This window comes from Nipponia nippon, unplaced genomic scaffold (genome assembly GCF_047370975.1).
Source record: "Nipponia nippon isolate SJK-2023a ecotype South Korea unplaced genomic scaffold, ASM4737097v1 scaffold_27, whole genome shotgun sequence".
Taxonomy (NCBI): Eukaryota; Metazoa; Chordata; class Aves; order Pelecaniformes; family Threskiornithidae; genus Nipponia; species Nipponia nippon.
Window position 1 is genome coordinate 4066465 of NW_028262344.1, and position 20597 is coordinate 4087061.

The 20597-nt window shown below is 46.2% G+C and overlaps 1 protein-coding gene across 11 annotated transcripts in view; it reads right to left on the minus strand.

Annotated features, from left to right (window-relative positions):
• The window catches only part of AAK1 (AP2 associated kinase 1), an 85640-nt gene that overhangs the window by 46869 nt on the left and 18174 nt on the right, over positions 1–20597 (minus strand). For 8 of the 11 annotated variants that reach the window (XM_087762749.1, XM_087762755.1, XM_087762746.1 and 5 more), the window contains exons 3-7: positions 12058–12176; positions 9881–9989; positions 7537–7679; positions 2144–2265; positions 583–664 (exon numbers count right to left, since the gene is read on the minus strand). In XM_087762749.1, the coding sequence (XP_087618875.1) occupies positions 583–664; positions 2144–2265; positions 7537–7679; positions 9881–9989; positions 12058–12176 (575 nt within the window). Of the gene's footprint in view, positions 1–582; positions 665–2143; positions 2266–7536; positions 7680–7764; positions 9270–9880; positions 9990–12057; positions 12177–12330; positions 12383–20597 lie in introns of those variants that run through there. The other 3 variants (XM_087762748.1, XM_087762750.1, XM_087762752.1) reach the window with 3 other exon arrangements.

The window sequence follows — 20597 nt, forward strand, 5'->3', positions numbered from 1 at the left end:
CCCTCCACCCTTGATCAGGTTAGCCAGTAATGGATTACACCACAGTTGCATTTTGCTCTCAACGTGAAAAGCACGGCAAGATTGCACTGATCATTAGAAACAGCAGTGCAAAAGCTTGGTCTTTGGCCAGGTTTGACAACTCGGACCCGTGTTACACTGTCCAGATAAGCATACTATTGCTCCTGGGGGAAGGTCTATTTTCCCCGTTTTCTACTAAAAATTCTGACCAGGAACTTTGATTTCACATGCTTGCAACCCAACCCAGGCATATGAAGTCACAATACTCTGAATTTTCTGTTTTACCTCTTAAGATAGGAAATCAGGTTTGCACTGTTCAACCCTGGCGTTCCATACATCTCTAATTAAAACCACATGGGAGGTAGCACGCAAAGAAGCATGCGTGTTTTATCCACAAGCCACCCTGCTCAGCAGTAACTCAGAAACGTCAAGCAGAGGAACTCTTTATTCAGAAACTGTCCAGTCTCTTACGGAAACTAGGTTAGCCCCAGCCAGAAAGTTACCCCGTCATTATGGTAATGAAAGCAGTCTGGTTGTGTGATGTTAAGTGGTTTTTATACGTACCCATATGTCTGCTTTTGTAGTAATAAGTTTGCCACTATAGAGGTTGACCATTTCTGGTGCTCTATAGGATAACGTAGTGTACCTGTAGCAGAAAGATCTATCAGCGGGGTTGAAATGGATATCAGATGCATTTTTCACAACGCCACATTTCCAAAGAATTCAAAATTCACTCTTTCCGCATTCATTTTAGGGAAAGGGATACTAAAGACAACAATCTATTGGAAAAAATCTTTTAACGACATCATCTGCTACATAACTCTAAAATATTAACCACTGCAAACTGCCCTGTGAAACCACAGCAGTAACCAAGATCCTTTCTAAAGCAAGCAATTTACTCACAAAACTGTACAGCCATTTTAAGAACCAGGACAGAAATATTCAAGGATTCAGGGTATTAACAAGGTCAGTAGTCAAATGTCCTCTGCAATGTCCTCACTGCTGGGGCTTTGGCCAACTGTATTACAAAGATTGTAACCGGACACGTGGCTCCTAATAAACAGGCTTCCATACCAGGGCTCCTGCTCAGAGTCACTGTAAACAAGGGAAAGGTTATTTCGTATCTCAAACTATAGCTAAAATCTGCCTCATTTCAACAAATCACTACAAGCAGAAAAGCTGGAAACTGCGCCATGGTTTAAGAGACGCTTATGATAAGATTTCCTATCAGTAGGCCTGTAATTTCTGCCGCGGCACCTCGCACGCTATTTACCTCGATCACAAGAAAGCACTGCTAACGGCAAAGTTTTTGCAGACTTGTTAGTAAGTGTACAAATAGGGCATTCCAAAGGGACTGCAAAGCCAGCCTAGGAGCACTCTAAAGACTTCAGTCAAACAAGTCCAGGAAATCCACTCAGGTGTAATTGAATCCCAACAAAAAGGAGGCACCTGCACACACTTCTAGCATGCTGTTTTCTAGCCAGAATATTGTATTAACAGGACCGCAAAGTCTGCAGCAGCGATGTTGTTGAAACTAAACCAAGACCAAGGACCTGGAGGCTGCTCCACTCCTCGTCTAAGTCCTACTGAACTGCCAGCTAAGCTCCCTTTGTAAAAGCATCAAGGTGCACCTAGTTGCTACCACTATAGCTGGTTGTGCGTGGGGCGAGAGGAGCCAGGTTAAACACCTCAAGGTCCTCACGTTTTCTCTGAGGAGATGAGGAGTTAGGCCATGCATTCCCTTAGTCACTGCAAGGATTTATGAGGAGTGGCTCATGGAGGACAGGGATTTTGTCATCTGCTGTACAGCAGCTCAAAGCAGCAAGGATAGATGAGGGACAGCGGCAGGCTGACCCCATACATAACAGAACACGTCACTACCTCATCAAGGTGGGCAACTTCTCTGCGTTAGTACGCTCAGTCCTTCAGGTCCAAAGCAATTACATCAAGCTCAATTTATTGTTTCACCTTCCCCCAGGCGCTTGTTTACCTGCGGCATCCACTTCTATGCAGCAGCATCCAATCTGCTGCAACAGGCCTGAGTAAAATTTAGTCCCAGTACAAGAAAAAAATTGCCCTTCAAATACAAACAATGTCCGAGTTGAAAAGGAAAAATCACACTTACTTTTTGATCTCCTCCTCCACCGCATTCACCCCTTCTGTTTGAGGGTTCTGGAATTTGTTGGTAGCACTTCCAAAGTCACACAGGACATAGTGGCCACGATCGTGCAGCAGGATGTTTTCAACCTACGAGCATCACAGACAAATACAGAATCACTCAAGACAAAAAAAAAAAAAAAAAAAAGTGTTTTCTTTAGATGAGCCAGGGTTTTCAGTGCCTAAAGACATATCAGACACGTCTGACATAAAAGTGTAACGTGACAGCAAAGAAAATATGCATCACATCTCTGTCACATCTCCTAAAATAGAAGTCAAATGATGGAAGCGTAGTGGTAACACTGCCTTCCATCCTGCCACCGCTCCTTTCTCCTTTTGCAAGCACATCACCTTGCCTCTACTAAGACTACTACGTGCTTCGGGACAAGAACTGTGTCCCGGTGTCTTTAGTGCTCAACTTCCCCGAGCTACTGTGCCCCCCAGTCTGGCATCTGACTTTGGGACAGCTAATCCAAGCTGTCCACAGCTTTATAAAGGGCCGTACCCCCTGGCTGTCTAGTGGGGCGGAGAGGAGGCCAACGGACGACAGCACACACCCTTCTATACGGTATGAAATTATGGTTCAGTTCTTGGCCTGCATTTCACCTGTCACTTCGGGTCTCATTCAAAACAAACTTCAGCTTATGCTCACGTTGTAGTTGCTTGCTATCAGAATGTGCTGGGTACCCCGCATTCCCTGAACAGCGGTTATATCGGCAGAGGTTCCCCCAGGCCGCTGAGAAGATGACCCCTTTCTTTCAAATATTATTTGGTAGCTTGAATCAGACAACTGAAACAAATGCTGAAACAAACACCTGGGATAGGTGGAAAAAAGTAATAAAATCAGCAAAGTCACTGCTTTTCCCCTAAATACTCACACTTAATCATGCATTAACAAAAATCCAGCTTGCATCCACCTAAGCAAGCTGTCTAAATGTTACGACACTGATGTAAGATGGGGAAAAACCTGGGTTCAGTTCTTTGCTTTGGCAAAGCATCCCTGCATTCCAGTTCCTCAGCTGTACAGTGGCATTAACGGCATGTTCTCTCAAGGGAACGCAGACAGTTTTTAATGTATTTATCTCCAGTCAATGTCAAATGCTCAGATACAAAGCAAGATAAAACATACTGCTCCTATATTTCAAAAAAATCACCACATAGCGTTCGCGAGCAACACTTTTTGGAAGTAGGCCTCCCCATCAAGGATGATCTTTACAAGAAAAAAAGGAGTCAGCATTTCAAGCATCAGAAAATGCAGCCAAATTAGAGCAGCTGAGGGGGGAAACGCTGGCTTGAAACCAAGGGTTAAACACCACCCCTTCCCCCCTCTGCTATCCATCTGCTTTGAATAAAGCATTGCACACAGATGTTCTCCCTAGCAGATCAACACTGACAGCGTTATTCCCTATTCCCTGCAAATACTCGCCAAACATTTCCAGAAGAGTCCTTCCACTTTATCTGCCTGAGAACGGAGGTGACTTCTCACTGAAACATCCTGCAAGTTTTGTAAAACATCAGCACGGGACTATCCAGCTTCTCCAGTCACTTCCAGAAAAAAACCAAAAACGCAGCAAAACAACCTGAATTACTGCTACTGACTGCCAGGCCAGAGAAAACTGTCTTCTAAAAAGAGTATGGAGGTACCTTCTGCCAGTCAAACACTCGGAGAGCTGCAATCCAGCTTTCAGCACTGCTGAGCGCTTACAACTCCAGCTGCAGTCTTTGACATGCCCAACACTTAAAGTCAGATTTAGACCCCAAACAAAAATCTTTAAGGGAAGCTATGAGTTGCCTTAAGTTTTGTTAGTTACAGAATGTAGCTGGCTTCTGTCTCTGCTCTCCGAAACAAATGCCTTTCTTTGCTTAAACCAGAAGTCAAGTCGTAAAAACAGTACACGCACACAGGCTGGCGAGGGATAAGGAATAAGGCTTTCTTTAACTAGCAAAATCAACGCACGTTATCCTCTCGTGAGAGCAATGGCTGCTAAGGCCGGTACTTCTAAGTTCAGGCAGCAATTTGGGTGGGGTGCACAACCAAGGTACGCTTTCTGACGGCTTTCCAGCGCCTTCAGGTCTCTCTAGAGATGTTTCAACTTCCCTTCCTCCCCTGGCACCGCTCACTATTTGCTTCTGAAAGCTTGTTTGGTATTTCATAGCAAAGAAATGAATGCAACGTGACATCTAAGAGCACTAACTGATTTTGGCATATTCTTAACACGGTCAATAGAAGGGTTTACCATTAGAGGACTGAACAATTTTACATATCACACACTGAACACAGATCCGTCCAAACAAATTCCAGGCGAAGGCTTGTTGGTGGCATCAGGGCAGGACTTGGCATTACAAAGAAGGGCAATGGAAGAAGGCACAGAGATAACAGCACAGCGTGACTGTCTTATCACGCCACAGAGAAGTGCAACACTGGGAGGCTAAGATGAAAACAGAAGAAACTAAATCCTTAATATGAGAGCACAACCTTCTGGTTATTTCAGAAAGTAGGGAAAGGAAAGGAGAAAGACGTTTTGATCAACAGCATCCTCTGGGTTGCCTGACACAGTATTTTGGTGTATCCTGCTGTGTGTCTACTACAAGAAAATTCAGCCACTCATCTGCAAGCCAGTCATCTACTGCTGGAACCAGATGGGTTCAGACTAGCAGAAGCATCACAGGCAGAGTGGGAGACCTCTCACTGCAGAGAGCTCTGAGCTGTAGAAATCAAAGTTGGCTCTAAGCTGGTGCTTTGAACAACAGGCGTTATAGGATGCGAGACTGGAAAGACAAGGTTAAACATAAAACCAGCGATGCAAACAACTGCCACTAGGTATAGGGTAGTTGCGTAAATCGTTATCATCAGCCCTCCCTCCCCCTCGCTAAACCCTGCTCCTCTGGGATCTGACAGTCACAGTTTCTCTGCACAGATTCCAACTTAGAAGCAGACTTCACAGCCAGGGTAACACAACAGAGAGCCATAAGAAGGTTCAGCCGTTTGTTCTTCGCCGTTAAAAGGCCTAACCTAAAGATACGGGAAGTGTTCTTACTCCAGAGAGGAGAACAAAAATAAACTTTTTAGGGAATGCCCTGCAGCAGCAATGGCCTACGAACCCTGAGGCTGAGGAAGATGACTGCAAGAACAAGCAAAGGTAGCCAGGCAAGGCAAGCCGACTGCCCGTAGGCTTACGCCACCTCTACAGGGGTCCTAACTACGGCAGAGGCAGCACATGAGGGGCTTCCTAATTTTTAGGAAAAAGCAGCATCAATATATGCCTGTTTTTGTGGCAGTCAATCAAAGCACGTGAAAATAAACATCACGCCTTGGACAGCACACCTCACGCAGCTGTAAGCGCACAGGGACAGACTGACACAGCATCTGAGAGTTAACCACCAGATCAGGAAGGAAAACCTTAACAAACACACAGAGGGATGACATACTATCTTTTTCGTGGCCTTTATTTGCAGCGGGATGTCCAGATGTCCACTTTTGCCTATAGGCACGCTGCTTAAAGGTGCTGTTGTCCCCAGCTGTGGGTCACTTCCCACCAACTGGACACCGTGCCAACAGGAGGTTGTTCTGCTTCAGGCAAAGCCTGTTGGATTAACTCAAAATCACAGCCACAGGCTGCTGAAACTAATCCAGCTGCGCTGGTCTGAAAGGGCTTAAAGACTATTCACACCATCCCTTCTGCTGGCAGAGCTCTGTGGGCAGGAGCCTCCAGTGTCAGAGCAACATCAAAGAGCTGGAAGGCAAAAAAAGCCTCCGATCTCCACGCAGCTGTCTGCAAAGTCAACATCTGCCCACTCTTCAACAGGGTTATGTTCACCCCAACAAAACACCTACCCAACGGATGCCTTGCCCTACACTCAGAACTTGTACAAAACTTTTCTGGCCCTTCATCTCTCTTGGAATTGCAGCTCCCCCTTGGCATTATTAAATTTGAGCTTAAATAAAGCCAAAACATATCTACATCATTCATTCTGTGTTAGTACTTAGGATCCCCCATTGTGACTGGAGCTCCAGAGGTCATCACGACAGAAATAATACAATATTCAACTGGGAAACATGTCTCAAAGCAGAGAAAAGCCAACACTCCGACCTTGGGCACAGCTTACCAACCAGGAGCCAGGCCTTGCAAAAACCTTACTGATCCAAGCATGCAGCAGTGCGCTGGACATCAGGCCGTAACAGTCCGTTTCAACTGCAACTCAGTGTAGAAAGTAACGCTCAAGATCAACTCACTAATCCATCACAGATGTCCCAGAATTTATTCACATGCCACACAATGAGTTTGTTCTTTATTAAAAAGCCCCAGGGATTCGCCAAAAAGATAACAGCAGGGGTTAATATCAACTGTAGAGGTTCCAGTTCCTAAGCCTCATCCTCTCACACCAGTCTTCCTTGCCTATACAAACGCCTGCAAGATGCCCTCAGACCTTAACAGCTCTAAATCCAGGCCTCAAATTTACAAGACTCCACCCATCTCGCTCTAGAAGAAGCAGATGTCAGACTTGTTTCATATATTCAAACTGACTGAGCAGTGGGGTCACAATCATTTGAAACATGCTCGAGCATACCAAACCCTGAAGACTTTTTCCCACTGCGCTACCTGGCTCTGGCTGGCACACATGGCATCTTTTGCTCCCATAAAAAAATAGCCAGCAGCACAAAACAAACATCTGTTGAGGGCTCTGAAATCAGAACCTGACCCACAAAGCACATCTGAATTTCAAATGTACACAGGAGCCTCCTTCTTGGCTGAATAGATTATTCAGCATTTTACGAGCTAGTTGAGAGGAAAGGGAACGTCTTTTTGATTGCTTGTTTGATTATAGGCATGGGATTTTCAAAAGCTCTCCCTGCTGGCCCAGCTCTACTCCCAGCTAAGCACAGAGTTTTACAATGCGCTTTCATGGTCAACAGAGGCCAGTTTCAAAAGCTCCTATCAACTCCTGCCCCAAGGCCAACATCTCCGGAGGGATCCTGTTAACGTGGGTCTAGGAAACAAATTTACAGCATGCTTTTTGTGAACTACCTTATAACGTCAATAGTGTTTCAGGTGGTAGGAAGTCACCGTGAATAATTCATCAGATACATTCTGGCACATCTGTGCAAAACAGAGTTATTCACAAACATTTGTGTTTTTTAAGTAGATCTATAGATGGTAAACATATGGTAAGCAGCAGCGAGAGGCTCATTTCTTTTTTTATCTTCCAATAGAGAGAAGTATTTATGCCCACTTTTCCTCATTACTGACAACAGAAACACAGTACTGGTATTCAAAGCCCGTCTGCCGTGGCGTAGGCAGCAAACAGACACGGTAAGGAGGATGCACACTCCCTGCTCTATTACTGGAGTCCACAGCTCACCTTCAAATCCCTGTGGATTATTGGTGTTTTACACTGATGCAACCTGGCTACGGCTTCGCAGGTGTCGCAGAAGATCTGCAGGACCTCATGCTCCGTGAACCCCGTCTGCAGGCGTTGGTTCATGAGGTTCACCACTTGGCCTCCTGAGGAGAAACAAACACCAAGAATCAGAGAAAGTACGCAAAATAAGGTTTGGCCTGGTCTAAGCCCCAGTCCTACCAGGCATACCTTGTCTGGTCAGCTCCCCGTCAGACTGCGCCTGCACAGGCTTCTTCCACACAACAAGTTCACGAGTTCAAATTCAAAATTCGCACCAAGCCTTCCCCAGAGGCTTTTTGCAATCTGCTTACACATCTTGTTTCGTTCTCATTTCCTCGCCTAAATCCCAGGGAGCTTTGCGTATCTGCCGGCAGGCATTACATCTCATCTGGTCTTTGAGCAACGCCTCAAGAGCGGCGAGTTAGCTTCTAAGGCCCGCGTTCACCTAGCTGTGTTAGCACTCAAATGTAATTCTAAGCCGCGTCTTTTTCTTTCTTCTTCAAAATAAGACTTTTTTTGTCAGACTAAAGGAATAAAAGGCCGACTTTGGGGCACCCACAGCCCACAAAATACTTTGCCACATGTAAGCAAGAGGAGGAAGAAAGGGAGACACTCAAAAACCCCATACACTACCAAGTGGCTTGGCTAAAGTCATAGACTGGCAACAACATTAAAAATCCATCTGTAACAAGGGCAACTCCAGGCAAACAAAAGCAAGTTTTCATGAATGAGTCCTGAATTTGCCTCGGCTTTGCAGTTTTGTTGCTGTCGAGGCCTTTTCAAAACAATCCACGCAGAGGTTCTTTCCCCCTCAAAACACCCTACATACACAGAGAAAAAACTCCTTTCTGAACCTTTGGCGAAGCAAAACTGTACCATTTCACATCACAAGTGTCAGAAAACTGTCTTTTCATGGTATAAAAGAAAACCTCAGCTTAAATAGTACAGCTGTGCACATTTCACACTCAGAGTGAGTGCAGTTCTGCACACAGAGACGCACTGATTTGGTTTGGAAGCTGTTTGACACAGAAGGAAAGTAACAAGGGAAAACCCAACGCATAACAGCATTTCTGTGCTTCAGCCTGAGCGCTGGAGACAGAGGCAGGCGTGCGCCGAGCAGAGCATGTGGCAAAAGCAAGCCACGGTAGAAATACCACCTTGCAGCTCTCCTCCTTTCAGGTGGAAGGAAACACCTTAGAAAGACGGATTTTACCTCATCAGCCCCAAATCTGGCACAGAGGGGAGGCTAACGCAGCTGGAGGGAGTGCATTCCGAATCGCTGTGGTTTGCACTAGCCTCCACAGTGGGGTCTGCAACATGGAGCCGAGTATGGATTTACTAGCACTGCCAACGCTCCTTGTGACGTTTAGGTTTAAGCTTACGGAGAACTTGCGTAATGATTCCTTCAGCAAAACTACACATAAGGTTCTTCCTTTTACCAGCAAACAACCCCAACGCAAGTTAGTCAAGATTCCTGCATGACAACGAAGCAGCAAAGAGGGCAGGGCAGAACAGAAAGCTGTACCGTACAAGTTTAAAGGCATTTTAGCATCTAGTTGTTCTTGCTACAATGCACGTGGCTTCAGTTAAAAGCCGAACAGTCCCAAGAATACCTATTTCCATCAGCTGCCACCATCCAAAACAGCCAAGACTTCTGAAGTCACCTGGCCAAAACATTATTTTTGCTTAACGCTATTCTTGCGAGAGGCATTTGAGCACAGCACATGCGTCATTTTCCAAACACCACATCCTAGCCACAAGAGATCAAAGCTTTGTGACAGCTGGAAGAGACTGGAAGAGCCTGTCTGGCCAGAGACAGCCAAGCAAAAAGATCAGAGGTAAAAGGAATACTTTTCCGCTTCACATTATCCATTTCAAGCTTCTTCCAGAACAATCTTAAGTCAGGCTGAAGTGGAAAAAGCTTGCAATATGACATGAAGAAGAATTTCATTCCACAGCCTGGCAGCTTTTGAAGAGCCGCTTCTTGTGTGGACCAGCCTACGGAAAACAGCAACATATATTTAAGGGTTCTCCTTCACAACACGAAGGATCTAGGACCACCCTGGGCAGGGGCAAAGGTCCCATTCCCAGTCCCATTGAGAGGGTCAAGATAGCCTCACGAATCCTCCACTTCTCCACCCTTAGTTTTGGCTTTGCTTTGTTCAGAATGGTTCCTTGGTAGCCAAGGAAGGGCCAGGCCTAGGAACAGGCTGGGGTTTTCCAAAGGAAGATGTTGTGCAAGTTTCCTGTAAGCGTCGCAGAGGGACAAATCTACCCATGAACAATACGTTGAGCCCACACTCACCTCGACAGAAGTCCATCAGTATCAGCACTTCCCACACGTCGCCACTGCTCACCGAGTTTATACTGGAATCAATGTACCCAACAATGTTCTTGTGGCCAGATAGGTCCCGCTGTAAGATAAATAAATTCAAAGCATAAACCAGCCATAGAGAGTGAGCAACATTTTAATCTGGTTTCTCTACGCTGAACAGCTTTCCTAGCTCTTCCCCTACATAGGCGCAAGCTTCTGTCACTTTGGATTAATCGTCACGCAAAACCTGAACAAACCTGAGGTCTGTCTCTACCTGTTTTCCTTCCAGAACGATTTGAGACAAACAGCAGAGAAACAGCCAACCTGATGAACTAACTTGTGCAGGGATCGGTCCAGATTTTTGCATGTTCCCTTAGACGGCCCAGGCCAAGCTGCCTGGAGCTGCTCCTCCTTTACACAGCAGGGAGAACAAGGCAGATGTTTTGGGGTGGCCATGCACAGTACACATCGTGCTTACTTTTCTTATCTCCTTCCACTCTTCTGCTGGCAGACAGTATCTCAAATCTTCGCATGCTCAAAAAAACCCACTAAGGTAATAAAATAAATTTTAACCTTGCTTTTAGAAGTACTTTAAGTAACTCGATGGATTAAAGCACCAGTTCTCATATCAACGACTTATCCATGACACACACTAAACCTGCAGGGAAAAGTCATGTCTTTGGGACTGCCAGCTTCACACACACTCCCAGGTGTGACAGCCAGTCCAGCCTGATGTTCAGCTTCACCAGTAAAACAAATCAAGATTCTGCTGGCCACGTTCCACTGTAATGCTGTAGGGTTGCAAAAAGTGCAGTTAAGTTTAAAATACTTCTTTACTGCACAAAAGTTAGGAAAGAAGAAAATATTTTGGTTTAGTGACATTCTGGTTCTTCAGGACAAAGATCGGTGCTTATGATAAGACTGGTAGAGGAGCAAGCAGACCTGCTGAGTAAGGATACTTCTCTCGCCCTCACTTTCCAGGTTAGCCACGCATTTCAAGGAGGCACCAAAGATCTGGAGACGATGGGAAGCACCGGCGAGTAAAATCCAAGTAAACAAGCTTTGTGAGCACAGCTAACACCTTTGATGTCAGATCTAATCGCAACTTTTTCCATGTAGCATTACCTACGGCGATGACAAAGCATGCCCAAAAGCTTCAGTGCGCTATCGCACAAACTCCAGAAGTTAACTTTAAAGGTATTAACCTAATTAAAAGCTACTTCAAAAAACACACCCAGAATTGCTACAGGTAAGAGCTTCTGCTATGAAGATCATTTACCCCAAACCTCAACCTTGTGTTTTAAGTTAGCAGAATAAGGATTTTATATTTCCTTCCCCACATTGCAGTTCCTCTAAATGTTCATCAATATCTTTGAATACAACTTCAAAAGCGGCTCTTTCCGTGTTTACCAGGCTCCAAACAAGACCAAGCAAACCCATTTGGATCATCTCAATTTTCCCTTTGTTTAGAGATGCTAAGTTTAAAACAGCCATTAAACACAGCTATCATATAACTCCTTGTAGCCAATAATCTAGAGAAACATCCCAGTGCTTGTTACAAACACTTCCTTGTTTCAAAAGCCCAGGCAGTAACTACCCCTCAAACACTGGTTTAATCTACCAGCCTCACCAAGACAGAGATAGCCTTCATCCCCACACAAAAAGTTAGAAGCTGCTGTGATACAAATTCATCTCAGGATGGAGGTCTTCCATTCACGTGCTGATTTGAGTTCAGAGACAGTTAGATCAGAATCATCAGCCTTTTCTGATGAAGTCTAAAAGGCTTAAGACTTAAGCCCTGAAGACTGTTAGACTTTGAAGTTAACACCCCCAACCATGCTCACCTCTTCAGCTCTTCCCTTTCCCATTAAGTCATGGGGTTGACATAGGAGGTTTTTCCTCTCCTCATTTTCCTGATATTCCCTCTGCTTTTTCAGCTCCCATGTTTTTCTCGTCCACTGAAACTGTTTACATTTTAAATAATTCAATACAAGATTTTCACATAGTCGCATAACTCCAGGAGTTAGGTCTTTCCAAAAGAAAGACGGTTTTGCTAAGAAAACCCACAGTTTGCGACACGGTGCTACGCAGATCACAGGCAGAAGGTGACCAGGCTCTCACACCATTCTGCTCCCAGTCTGGGGCCCCAAGACAAAGTGGTGACTTACCATGATTTGGATTTCTCTTTTGCAGACTTGCAAGTCATACTCGTTATTGACGTACATCCGCTTCAGGGCACATTTCATCCCATTGTTAGTCCTCACAAGAAACACTATCGCAAATCCACCTGCGGAAGACACAAAAATCATCCTATTCATTAACAAAGACACCTCTTGGTCCTTGCTTCCGACCCTGTCCCTGCCTCCACCTGCCTGAGTACAGTCAGCAGAGGGAGGGCACTCAGCAGCTACCAACAGAGCCGTGGTGGGAGCGCCCCTTACCTGTGCTTCGCTCCAGAGCTTCCAGCTCTGCCCAGACGGTTATTTCTAGGAACTGAAAGGAATCCAAGGGGGCAAATCTTCAGTTAATGGAAGCAAAGTTAACATTTAACATCTCCGTAAAAACAAGCAATTACACCGGCTACTCGTCCTGCCAGACAGTCCTTCACTGCTCCGTGAATTCCCACTATGAAGAAGAAAGCTGAAGTATAAACAGCAACGTTGCCTTGGACAGAAATCAGAGCTACAGATCATCCGCTGAATTACTAAAGGCCTCAACTTAAAAGGCTTCCCAACTTCTGAAGCGTCTGAGTTACATTACAAAGCTGATTTGTGCAATCAGAAGAAACCCATCTCGCACACATGGTTTGATGCTAGTGCTTTTAAAAAAGGACAGAAGAACAAGGGAAAAAACAACCCACACACAATTCATTTTGTGGTCATCGCTGTTAGTGAAGGCAGGACTCCCAGGACATACTTGACTTGTTTGGGATGAAAGCCTTTCATCTCTGTTCGCAATGCATCAAAATATAGGGGTTTTACATTTGTAGCCCTGGACAGAAATAGGAAGCCGATTGAGGATGGAGGTATATAGGCATCAGAGTTCCGCACCTGGCTCCCAGAGATCAGCATGAATCAGAACAGAGACTCACACGGATCCCAGTAGCCAAGACGTTGCTGCACGACGGTGGAAAGGGAAGCACGACGACATTGTCGACACCACAACCTGACAGCACTTCATTCGCGCTCCGTTACCCGACGTCACAGCACATATTTCTTTTGTGCTTAAGGATTTCTACAGAATCGGCTCAATAGTAAGTTATGATTCGGTGCCGCCATAGCCTTCAGAAGTCGCACAAGGCCAAGAGCTGTAGTTACACACCACAAAAAGCTAGTCACATCCCCAAGAATTCTCATTTTAAAAGCTGGAGCCCTTTGGTGAATCCCATTCTTTACAAGCTGCCAGGAACCACCAGATCAACAACACATATACAGTTACATCTGACACGTTTGTACATAATTATTACTAACGGTTATTTGGCACTTAAATGAGTTCCTCCCCATCATGTAAAACGTGACAAGTAAGGAAGCCACATTTGGGTAAAATTTAATGTTAAAATAGGCTGCATTTGACAACTCCAGTCTTGCAACAACTGGTGCTTACAAGCTGTTAACAAATCAAACCCCACAGCCAAAAGGCCCACTGAAGCTTTTACTAAAACTGGGAGTTATTTTTACTAAGAAAAGATTGGAAAAGAGCAAATGATCAGAAAACACTGCTGTATTCAAAGTATAACCCTCCCCATTTGTTATCAAACAGCTTTTATGGCACTCATTACAGCCCATCTTCCAGAGCAACCACAGAAGAGTTACCTATGCAAATAACACGCCTGTCAGCACCAGAGTTGTTAAACAAAAAATATCTCTTAGCATGCAAAACCCTTAGTTTTACACATGATAGCTTGTGTAGGAACTAGACCAGGTTTTCCAAGGAAGCCCCACTGACTTTTAAAAGCACAACTAACGGGAAGCAGCCGGAGAGAAGTTGCAAAAGATGCAACAGAAAGGGGGGGGGGAGAAGAAGAGGGGAAAAAAGTGTCAAGACTTCATTTAAAGGTCTTAAAAACTATAATCCAGCTGCAAAATGGATATTCGAATTCGGAAAAATGGGACATGGCCCTGGGATACAGCAAGCTATACAGCTGCTGCTCACTCCTGCCAGAGAGGGTTTTAAAACCCTTGTAGTTCTGAAGGGCCTCATTTCTTCATAGCGCTCAAATTCAGACACAAAAATAACCCCGACTCTCTCCCTTAAGCCGCTTCAAGTCGAGGATCTCAAATTACAAGTCATTTATAAGAACTACTAAACCCACAGCAGTGGCCTTATTGTTCTACCCTAGTCACATTTGTCTCATTTCTGGAGAGCGAATCTGCCCATCCCGCTGTGCTATCTTTAGCCCAAAGGACGTCTACGTTGGAAAAAGGCAAGACAGCGCTCTACTGATTTTTTCCCCTGCTCTTATAACCCACAACGGAGCCAGTAAGAAATAAGGACCCATGGCCAGCACCACTTCCCCAGTCCCTACTTTCTTAACACGTTGTGCTTTTTAAAATCATCGGAGAGATCAGGTTTGGACTTATTTTTTTAATTTCTGTACAATATTTCCACGGACCACAGATAAAATCTAGAGAAAACATTAAACAAATAAAAAAAAATGCTCTTACAGAGTCTGTGTCATCATCAAAACGTTTTGGGAATCACAAGACTCCCCCCCCCCAAGGCAAAAGCCAGAAGTCGCCCATCAGCAGCCCCCCCTCCTTCGGAGGGGCTCAGCCCCCTTCCCGCAGCCCCTGCCGCCAGGCCCGGAGGCCAGCGGGACACCCTGTCTCTCTTTACAGCACTATGCTCAGCAGAAGGAAACACGAGCTGAGCAGCAAAAATAGACCAATTAAACTTTATTTAAAAAAAAAAAAAAAAAAGCAGATCCACTAAATTCAAGGACCTCCTCCTTCTAAATCTTTGCTGCAGCTGAAGGGGGACCGGCACCTCTTCAGGCCAACTGCTAGCGTCTCATTAGCAGAGTTTTGGGCAAGGTACCTTTCCTCCGGTCCGGATCCTCTGCTAATTAACAGAGTCACTCCTGGAGCATCCTCGCTAGAGCACGTACATCGCGCTATTTTGCTTACAAGGCACCAGGGCCAAGTGGCAAAGAAAACGACAGTCTATGCAATGGAGAACATAGCTAAACCAACCCGAGAGCTCAAAGGAAAGAGAAATTTAGAATCCAAAAAACAAAATAAAAATTAAGGAAGTTACTGCTTTCTGATACAGGACTGCAACATCAACACGTAGGGACCCGACAGAAATACGGCCCAGAGCATCTTCCAAACGAAGCAGCGAGAGACAAATACGTCAGGTGGAGCCGCATCCAAGGAAGAAGCGGCCTGCAACACTCGCAGAGCTGTCACGGTACTTCTACAAGTCATCAGAAAAATCACATCCTCCTGTCCTTCTCTCCCTTACCTTTAACTCCTGCAAACTTCAGCTGACGACACCACACATGGAAGCTGTGCAAAATCATTTAACTTATTTTGTCTGCAAATACACCTACCAATTTGGTTACTTTATTATTAAACTCCCACTGACTGCAGATTAAGGCATGACAATTTTGCTACTAGTAAAAGCAGCATGCTTCTCTCCAGAGAAAACAAGTATTGATTTAATCAGGGTACATACAGCAATTTTTACACAGCAATCTAGAGTAAGCGACTTTGCCACCAGAGAAGCAGAATTTGATGATCCACATCCATTCGACAGAGGGTGCAAAGTTTTAATTTCTAAACAACTAATGTGCCATCTGGTCTGATTGCCTCCGTTAAAACGGACCATGATATTCCTTCCAAACTACAGTTTACTGAGCCCAGGCTTTGACTGTACCCAGGGTTTAGTCCAGAAAGGCACAACGCAATCAAGAATGTCTAACTTCCCTCAGGTAGTCATTCCACATTTAGATCGGAAAAGGTGCGAGAAATACCACCCTAATTCGAATTTCTCTGCATTGGTTACACCTTGCGCTGCTAATTGGCTTCAGCACTCCCGGTTCTGCCCGCAGAGAAGGGGACTGCGGAAGGCTCAGCGAAACAGCAGGAGGCTGGGGGAAGCGGGAAGGGGCAGGGACAGAGCCCGAAGACCAGCGGCTTCTTGCCACGCTCCTCACACACACGCGGCTCTCCAAATACAAGATCAGGGTCCATTTGCAGGACACACGGGCCGATTTTAAGAATACCAAGAACCTACACCTGCAAATTGGCTACCAAAGGAAGCAGCAGGTGCACAGATGGGGCAGAGAAGTCAGGCCACCGGCTTTCATGCCTCGCACACTTACTTACAGAGACGGGGCTTGATCACATCCACGTGCCAGAGCTACAACTGGAATCCTGCTCCTTCCAGGAGTGTTGGGGCTGCAGGGCTCTCCCGGCCTAGGTCAGAGCTATAGGTGTACCTGCTTATAGGTTTCTCATGCAACACATGCAACAGCCGCTGTATATCTGAATGTCTGGAAAGGGCAGGGATGCCTTTAGCGGTCTGTACCTTGACCTAGAGAGATTTCCTCGTGCACAAGAGATGATTTTGGAGCTTTGGTCTGACCTTCACCTCCCAAGTCCCTCGCACATTTATCACCGACTGCTCACGAACCGCATCCCGCTAAGGAAAACGGCACTCGCCCGGAACTGTTGCATTGCAAAAAAGGTTAACAGTAACGCCACGCCATCGTTTTAAGGTCCGGGGTTCAGGCGTACAAGCAGGTTACTAGCTAATACACTTGGAGTATTTTGAAGCACTTGAAACCTTTCTATTGGCAACTGTGGCCAGTACTTCAGGTTTACGCTAAAAGAGCGGTTCCAGAAGGGCCTGTACTCCTACAGCTACCTCAAAAACAGTGGCTTTGTGGGTAAGCAGCAGACAGAAAATCCAGTTCACGTTTTTCAGCAAGGTATGACAGAAGGAGGACCCAAGAGGTGGCTGAAGTTTTCACTGAAGACAGCCCAGAACAGTGATGCTGTTCAGCGCAGCCCAGGAAGGGACCAAGCTATCAAGCACCTGGACCGCAGCCGACGCTGCCTACCAAAGACTTTCCAATGAATTCAAGCGTTTTCTTTCACCCACCGTGCAGCGTTACACAGCAGGAGAGGGACCCGTTTGCAGAAGCTGATGGGTGCGGGTCGCAGCGGTAAGGACAGGCGCCGCCCAGCTCCGGCTGTCTGCCCGGTCACCGCCACGCTGAACAAGCAGGTTTTGCTTGGACAAGTCGCCCGGCACTCATTTGAACTCTGATGGTGTTTCACAGCATCATGCTGAAATTAATACACTCACTTTAGCTTTTAACTATCTTGCTAACAGCTGCTCCCCGCTGGTTAACCCTTCCTCCTTGCACCCAACCATCTACGACATTACCACCTCCTCGGCCTCAAGGACTACTTTCGGCTTCCAGAGCCTCAGACCACAACCAATTTCTCCCTCCTTCCTCCAATCCAACCCCCAACTCTGCTAAATCTGGGCGAAGTTGAAAGGAAATAGATCAAAGACAAATTGACAAGCAATTATCATGAAGCACTGCCAGATGCACATTACAGGACCATTTATTTCTATTTTCAGTGAACGGCAAGCAGGACAACCCTTCCAACGGCCAGCACTTGCCAGCTCTAATGCGCGATGCCAGCTCCCATACCATAGACAGACACGCTGGGACCTGCGTAACTCCAAGCCAGCCAAGGTCAGCTCAAGAGCCGGCGCTGCCTCAAGCAAAGCCGATAGCTGTGGCACATGCAAGGCAGAGCTGAGCGGCAAAGTAACCCAGGCGCCAGGAACACCCTCCTGTCTTTGCCGGTACAGCTGTTGTTCCAGTACACATATGGAAAGCAAACGGCCAGAGACCAGTCCAGGCTTCAGATGCAGTAGAGCAAACAAATGCAGAGACTTTGCAAGCACCAGAAGGGAGAGACGCAAGAACTAAGCCCGAGGGTCAGCTCAGAGGTCGCTTCTCTTGTCCCCTGCGTTCATAAACGCGTGCCTGCCGTTCAGAGTTCCGAAGGAAAGGCAACTCTTTTCCCACACAAGCTAAAATACCGCTTTCATTCTGAGACATAAAAAGATATTTATGGGCTCATCCTTAAGGCACATTAACACTGTTGAACAGGTAGTGTGCAGTCAGGACTGCGGTCACCATCAGCTTTGAGCCAACAACAGCCATCGGTCTCTTGGGAAACATCGCTGCCTTTTGCGCACAGGCCTGCATCTACCTCTACAGCAGCACGGGAACGTGGTTACCTTGCCACACGCTTCTGGCCTGACTGTTGTTCTTGCTAACTGGTTTTAGGACAAGCTCAAAAGAAAAAGAAAAGAAAAAAAAAAAAAAAAAGGAAGTTCCAATTATCTCCAGTCAATACAGATGCCAGAGCAATTTTCCATGCAGGTTTCTGTCACTGTACTGGCCAGTTTCCAGCGCTGGTAGTTGTATTTTCAGCCCTTCTGTAATTTCAGCAGGATGCAGAACTCCTCACAGCCAGGCAAGCACTTCTAAGCTAGGTAAAACCAGCCGCACAAAGCCGCACGTGATCCCCTCCCTTAGCTCCTCGCAAGGTAAGAGGATAGCACTCTGCTTCATTCAAGTGCTTCACGTGTACTGCAAGCCTGGAATCCTCTTGCAACCAGCAACACCGATCCGCAAACAAGCACAAGATGCTGCTCCTAAGCAAGTTGCCCTAACTAATGAGTGGGGAAGTTTACAGAGAAATGGGTTGCTCCTTCCATCACCCTTTTGTGATAAGCTCTTCCAGAGCTGCCTGTCGCTGGTGAACACATAAATTAGCCAAGCTCCGTAAGTGCTGGCACAGCAGATGAACCGTACGCCAAACACCGCAGGCCTTACCCTCGAGGGACACAACCGCCCTCCGGCACAGCCAAGGCCCACCTTGTCCTTTTGGGACGGCACCATCGGTGGCGATGGTGGGGAAACCATCAGCAATAGCTTGCCCCGAGAACCCCCTTCCTACCGACACGATCACTGTATCGTCACACACCATCGCTTACTCAGCTGTTCGAGCTGCGTTTCAGTTCCGCTCCAGATCTTCAAACACACCCTATCAGATAACATTGAAACAGCAGAGAGGAAAACAAGGTGTTACTGCAGGCAGGTTTTGTGCCTGCCAGACAACAGGTCCCCACAACAAGCCTGGTTTGTCCATGCTGAGCCAAAATAAAGCAAATTCAACCGTAGCCAGACAGCGTTTGAAGCCCCAGCTCAACAGAGCACTTCACCCGAGTTAATCATAGTCCAGAAGAGGACTGGCTGGACTCTGCCTGCACACACAAAGTGAAGCAGGGCAGATTTCACAGGATCTGCAGGACCAAAGGCCTCTTCACAAGCCATTAGTGTTCCCAAAACACACTGCATTTTCTGCGTTACCCTGCTATGCCAATCCACCACCCTCGGCAAGGGACAGCAGGTATGCTAAGGAAATAGAAATAGCTTCATCCCAACACCATTAGGCGGAACACCTCCTTTTAAAAACCACGCTGAAAGTACCTCCCAGAGACGCTAAATGCTGTTTGCACAGGAACGAACGAGACACGTAGCACGATGATCTCCCAGCTGCACGGTTGAGCTCTGCAATAACAGCTACAAAAACATCTCTATCGCATGGATGCGTCTTCCCTCTGCAGACATTTTCAAGTTGTGTCTTAGATCACATCCCTCATTTTTTTTCCAAGGCTATGTCAGATAACCCGAGAGCAGCTAGGTTTGAGGAGGAAGAATCGCACCTCCTCTCAGTTAAGTTAGTCAAATCTTTGGGCATGAAAGAGCCAACTATCAAATCATCAATTCCCACTTTAAAAAAAAAGAAAAATTTTCACTTTGGATTTTCTCCATCACCCTTCTACAAACAAATCAACAATATCTGGAATTACCACAGTCCCTGATAAGCGTTCTGGATGCCACTAAAAACTTTATTCTTCAGGGGTGAAATTCTTTTCTGAGCTGGACAAACAACACATGTGGTTTTCCACTGAATTGTTTCCAGCTTTCTGTGTTTTAGCTCTATCTCATCCACCTCCAAGCTCTGCATGCAAGACAGCCCACCCCGCTTCAGTGCTGAAGCTGAGGGGACAGCCAAGTGCTTTTCAGATGTCCCCGACAACTGCCCTAGGAACATTTAGCCTCCAGGGACAGCCAGCAAGGCGTTTTAAGCTCCGGTTGTGCTAGCAGGCACTTAATTTTAAGTGCTTTGCTGAACCAGGCACAAAGCCGCTCCTCATTTGCACAATCCAAACACTTACAGATTCTTATCCATCAAGAATTATGTCATGTTTTGCCTTATCTCACAAGCCAGAAGAACTTCCTTGGCATTTACTTTCTTAAGTAGAAGGGGCAGGCTCATTCAGATTTTTTTAATCTTCCCCCCCCCAAGCCAGGATGCTGTAACCCAGTTACAGGAAAACCACACCGACTCCCTTGCGCAGGGTGTTTGCAGCTCACCGTTCCCAACACTTATTTTTCCCCGTGGTCAGAGTCACAACCAGCTGACACACAGACACTGCACGTCACCCACTACTGGACATCATCACTTGGCAACACCGGAACCATTTTTTCTCTCTGCTGCTGTATTGAGAAAGCCACCCTGCACCTCTGACGCCTCTCTCTAGGTGGCATAACATGCAGCCATTTAACAAAAAAAGAAGATTTTCCCTAGCTGTGGATCCATAATAT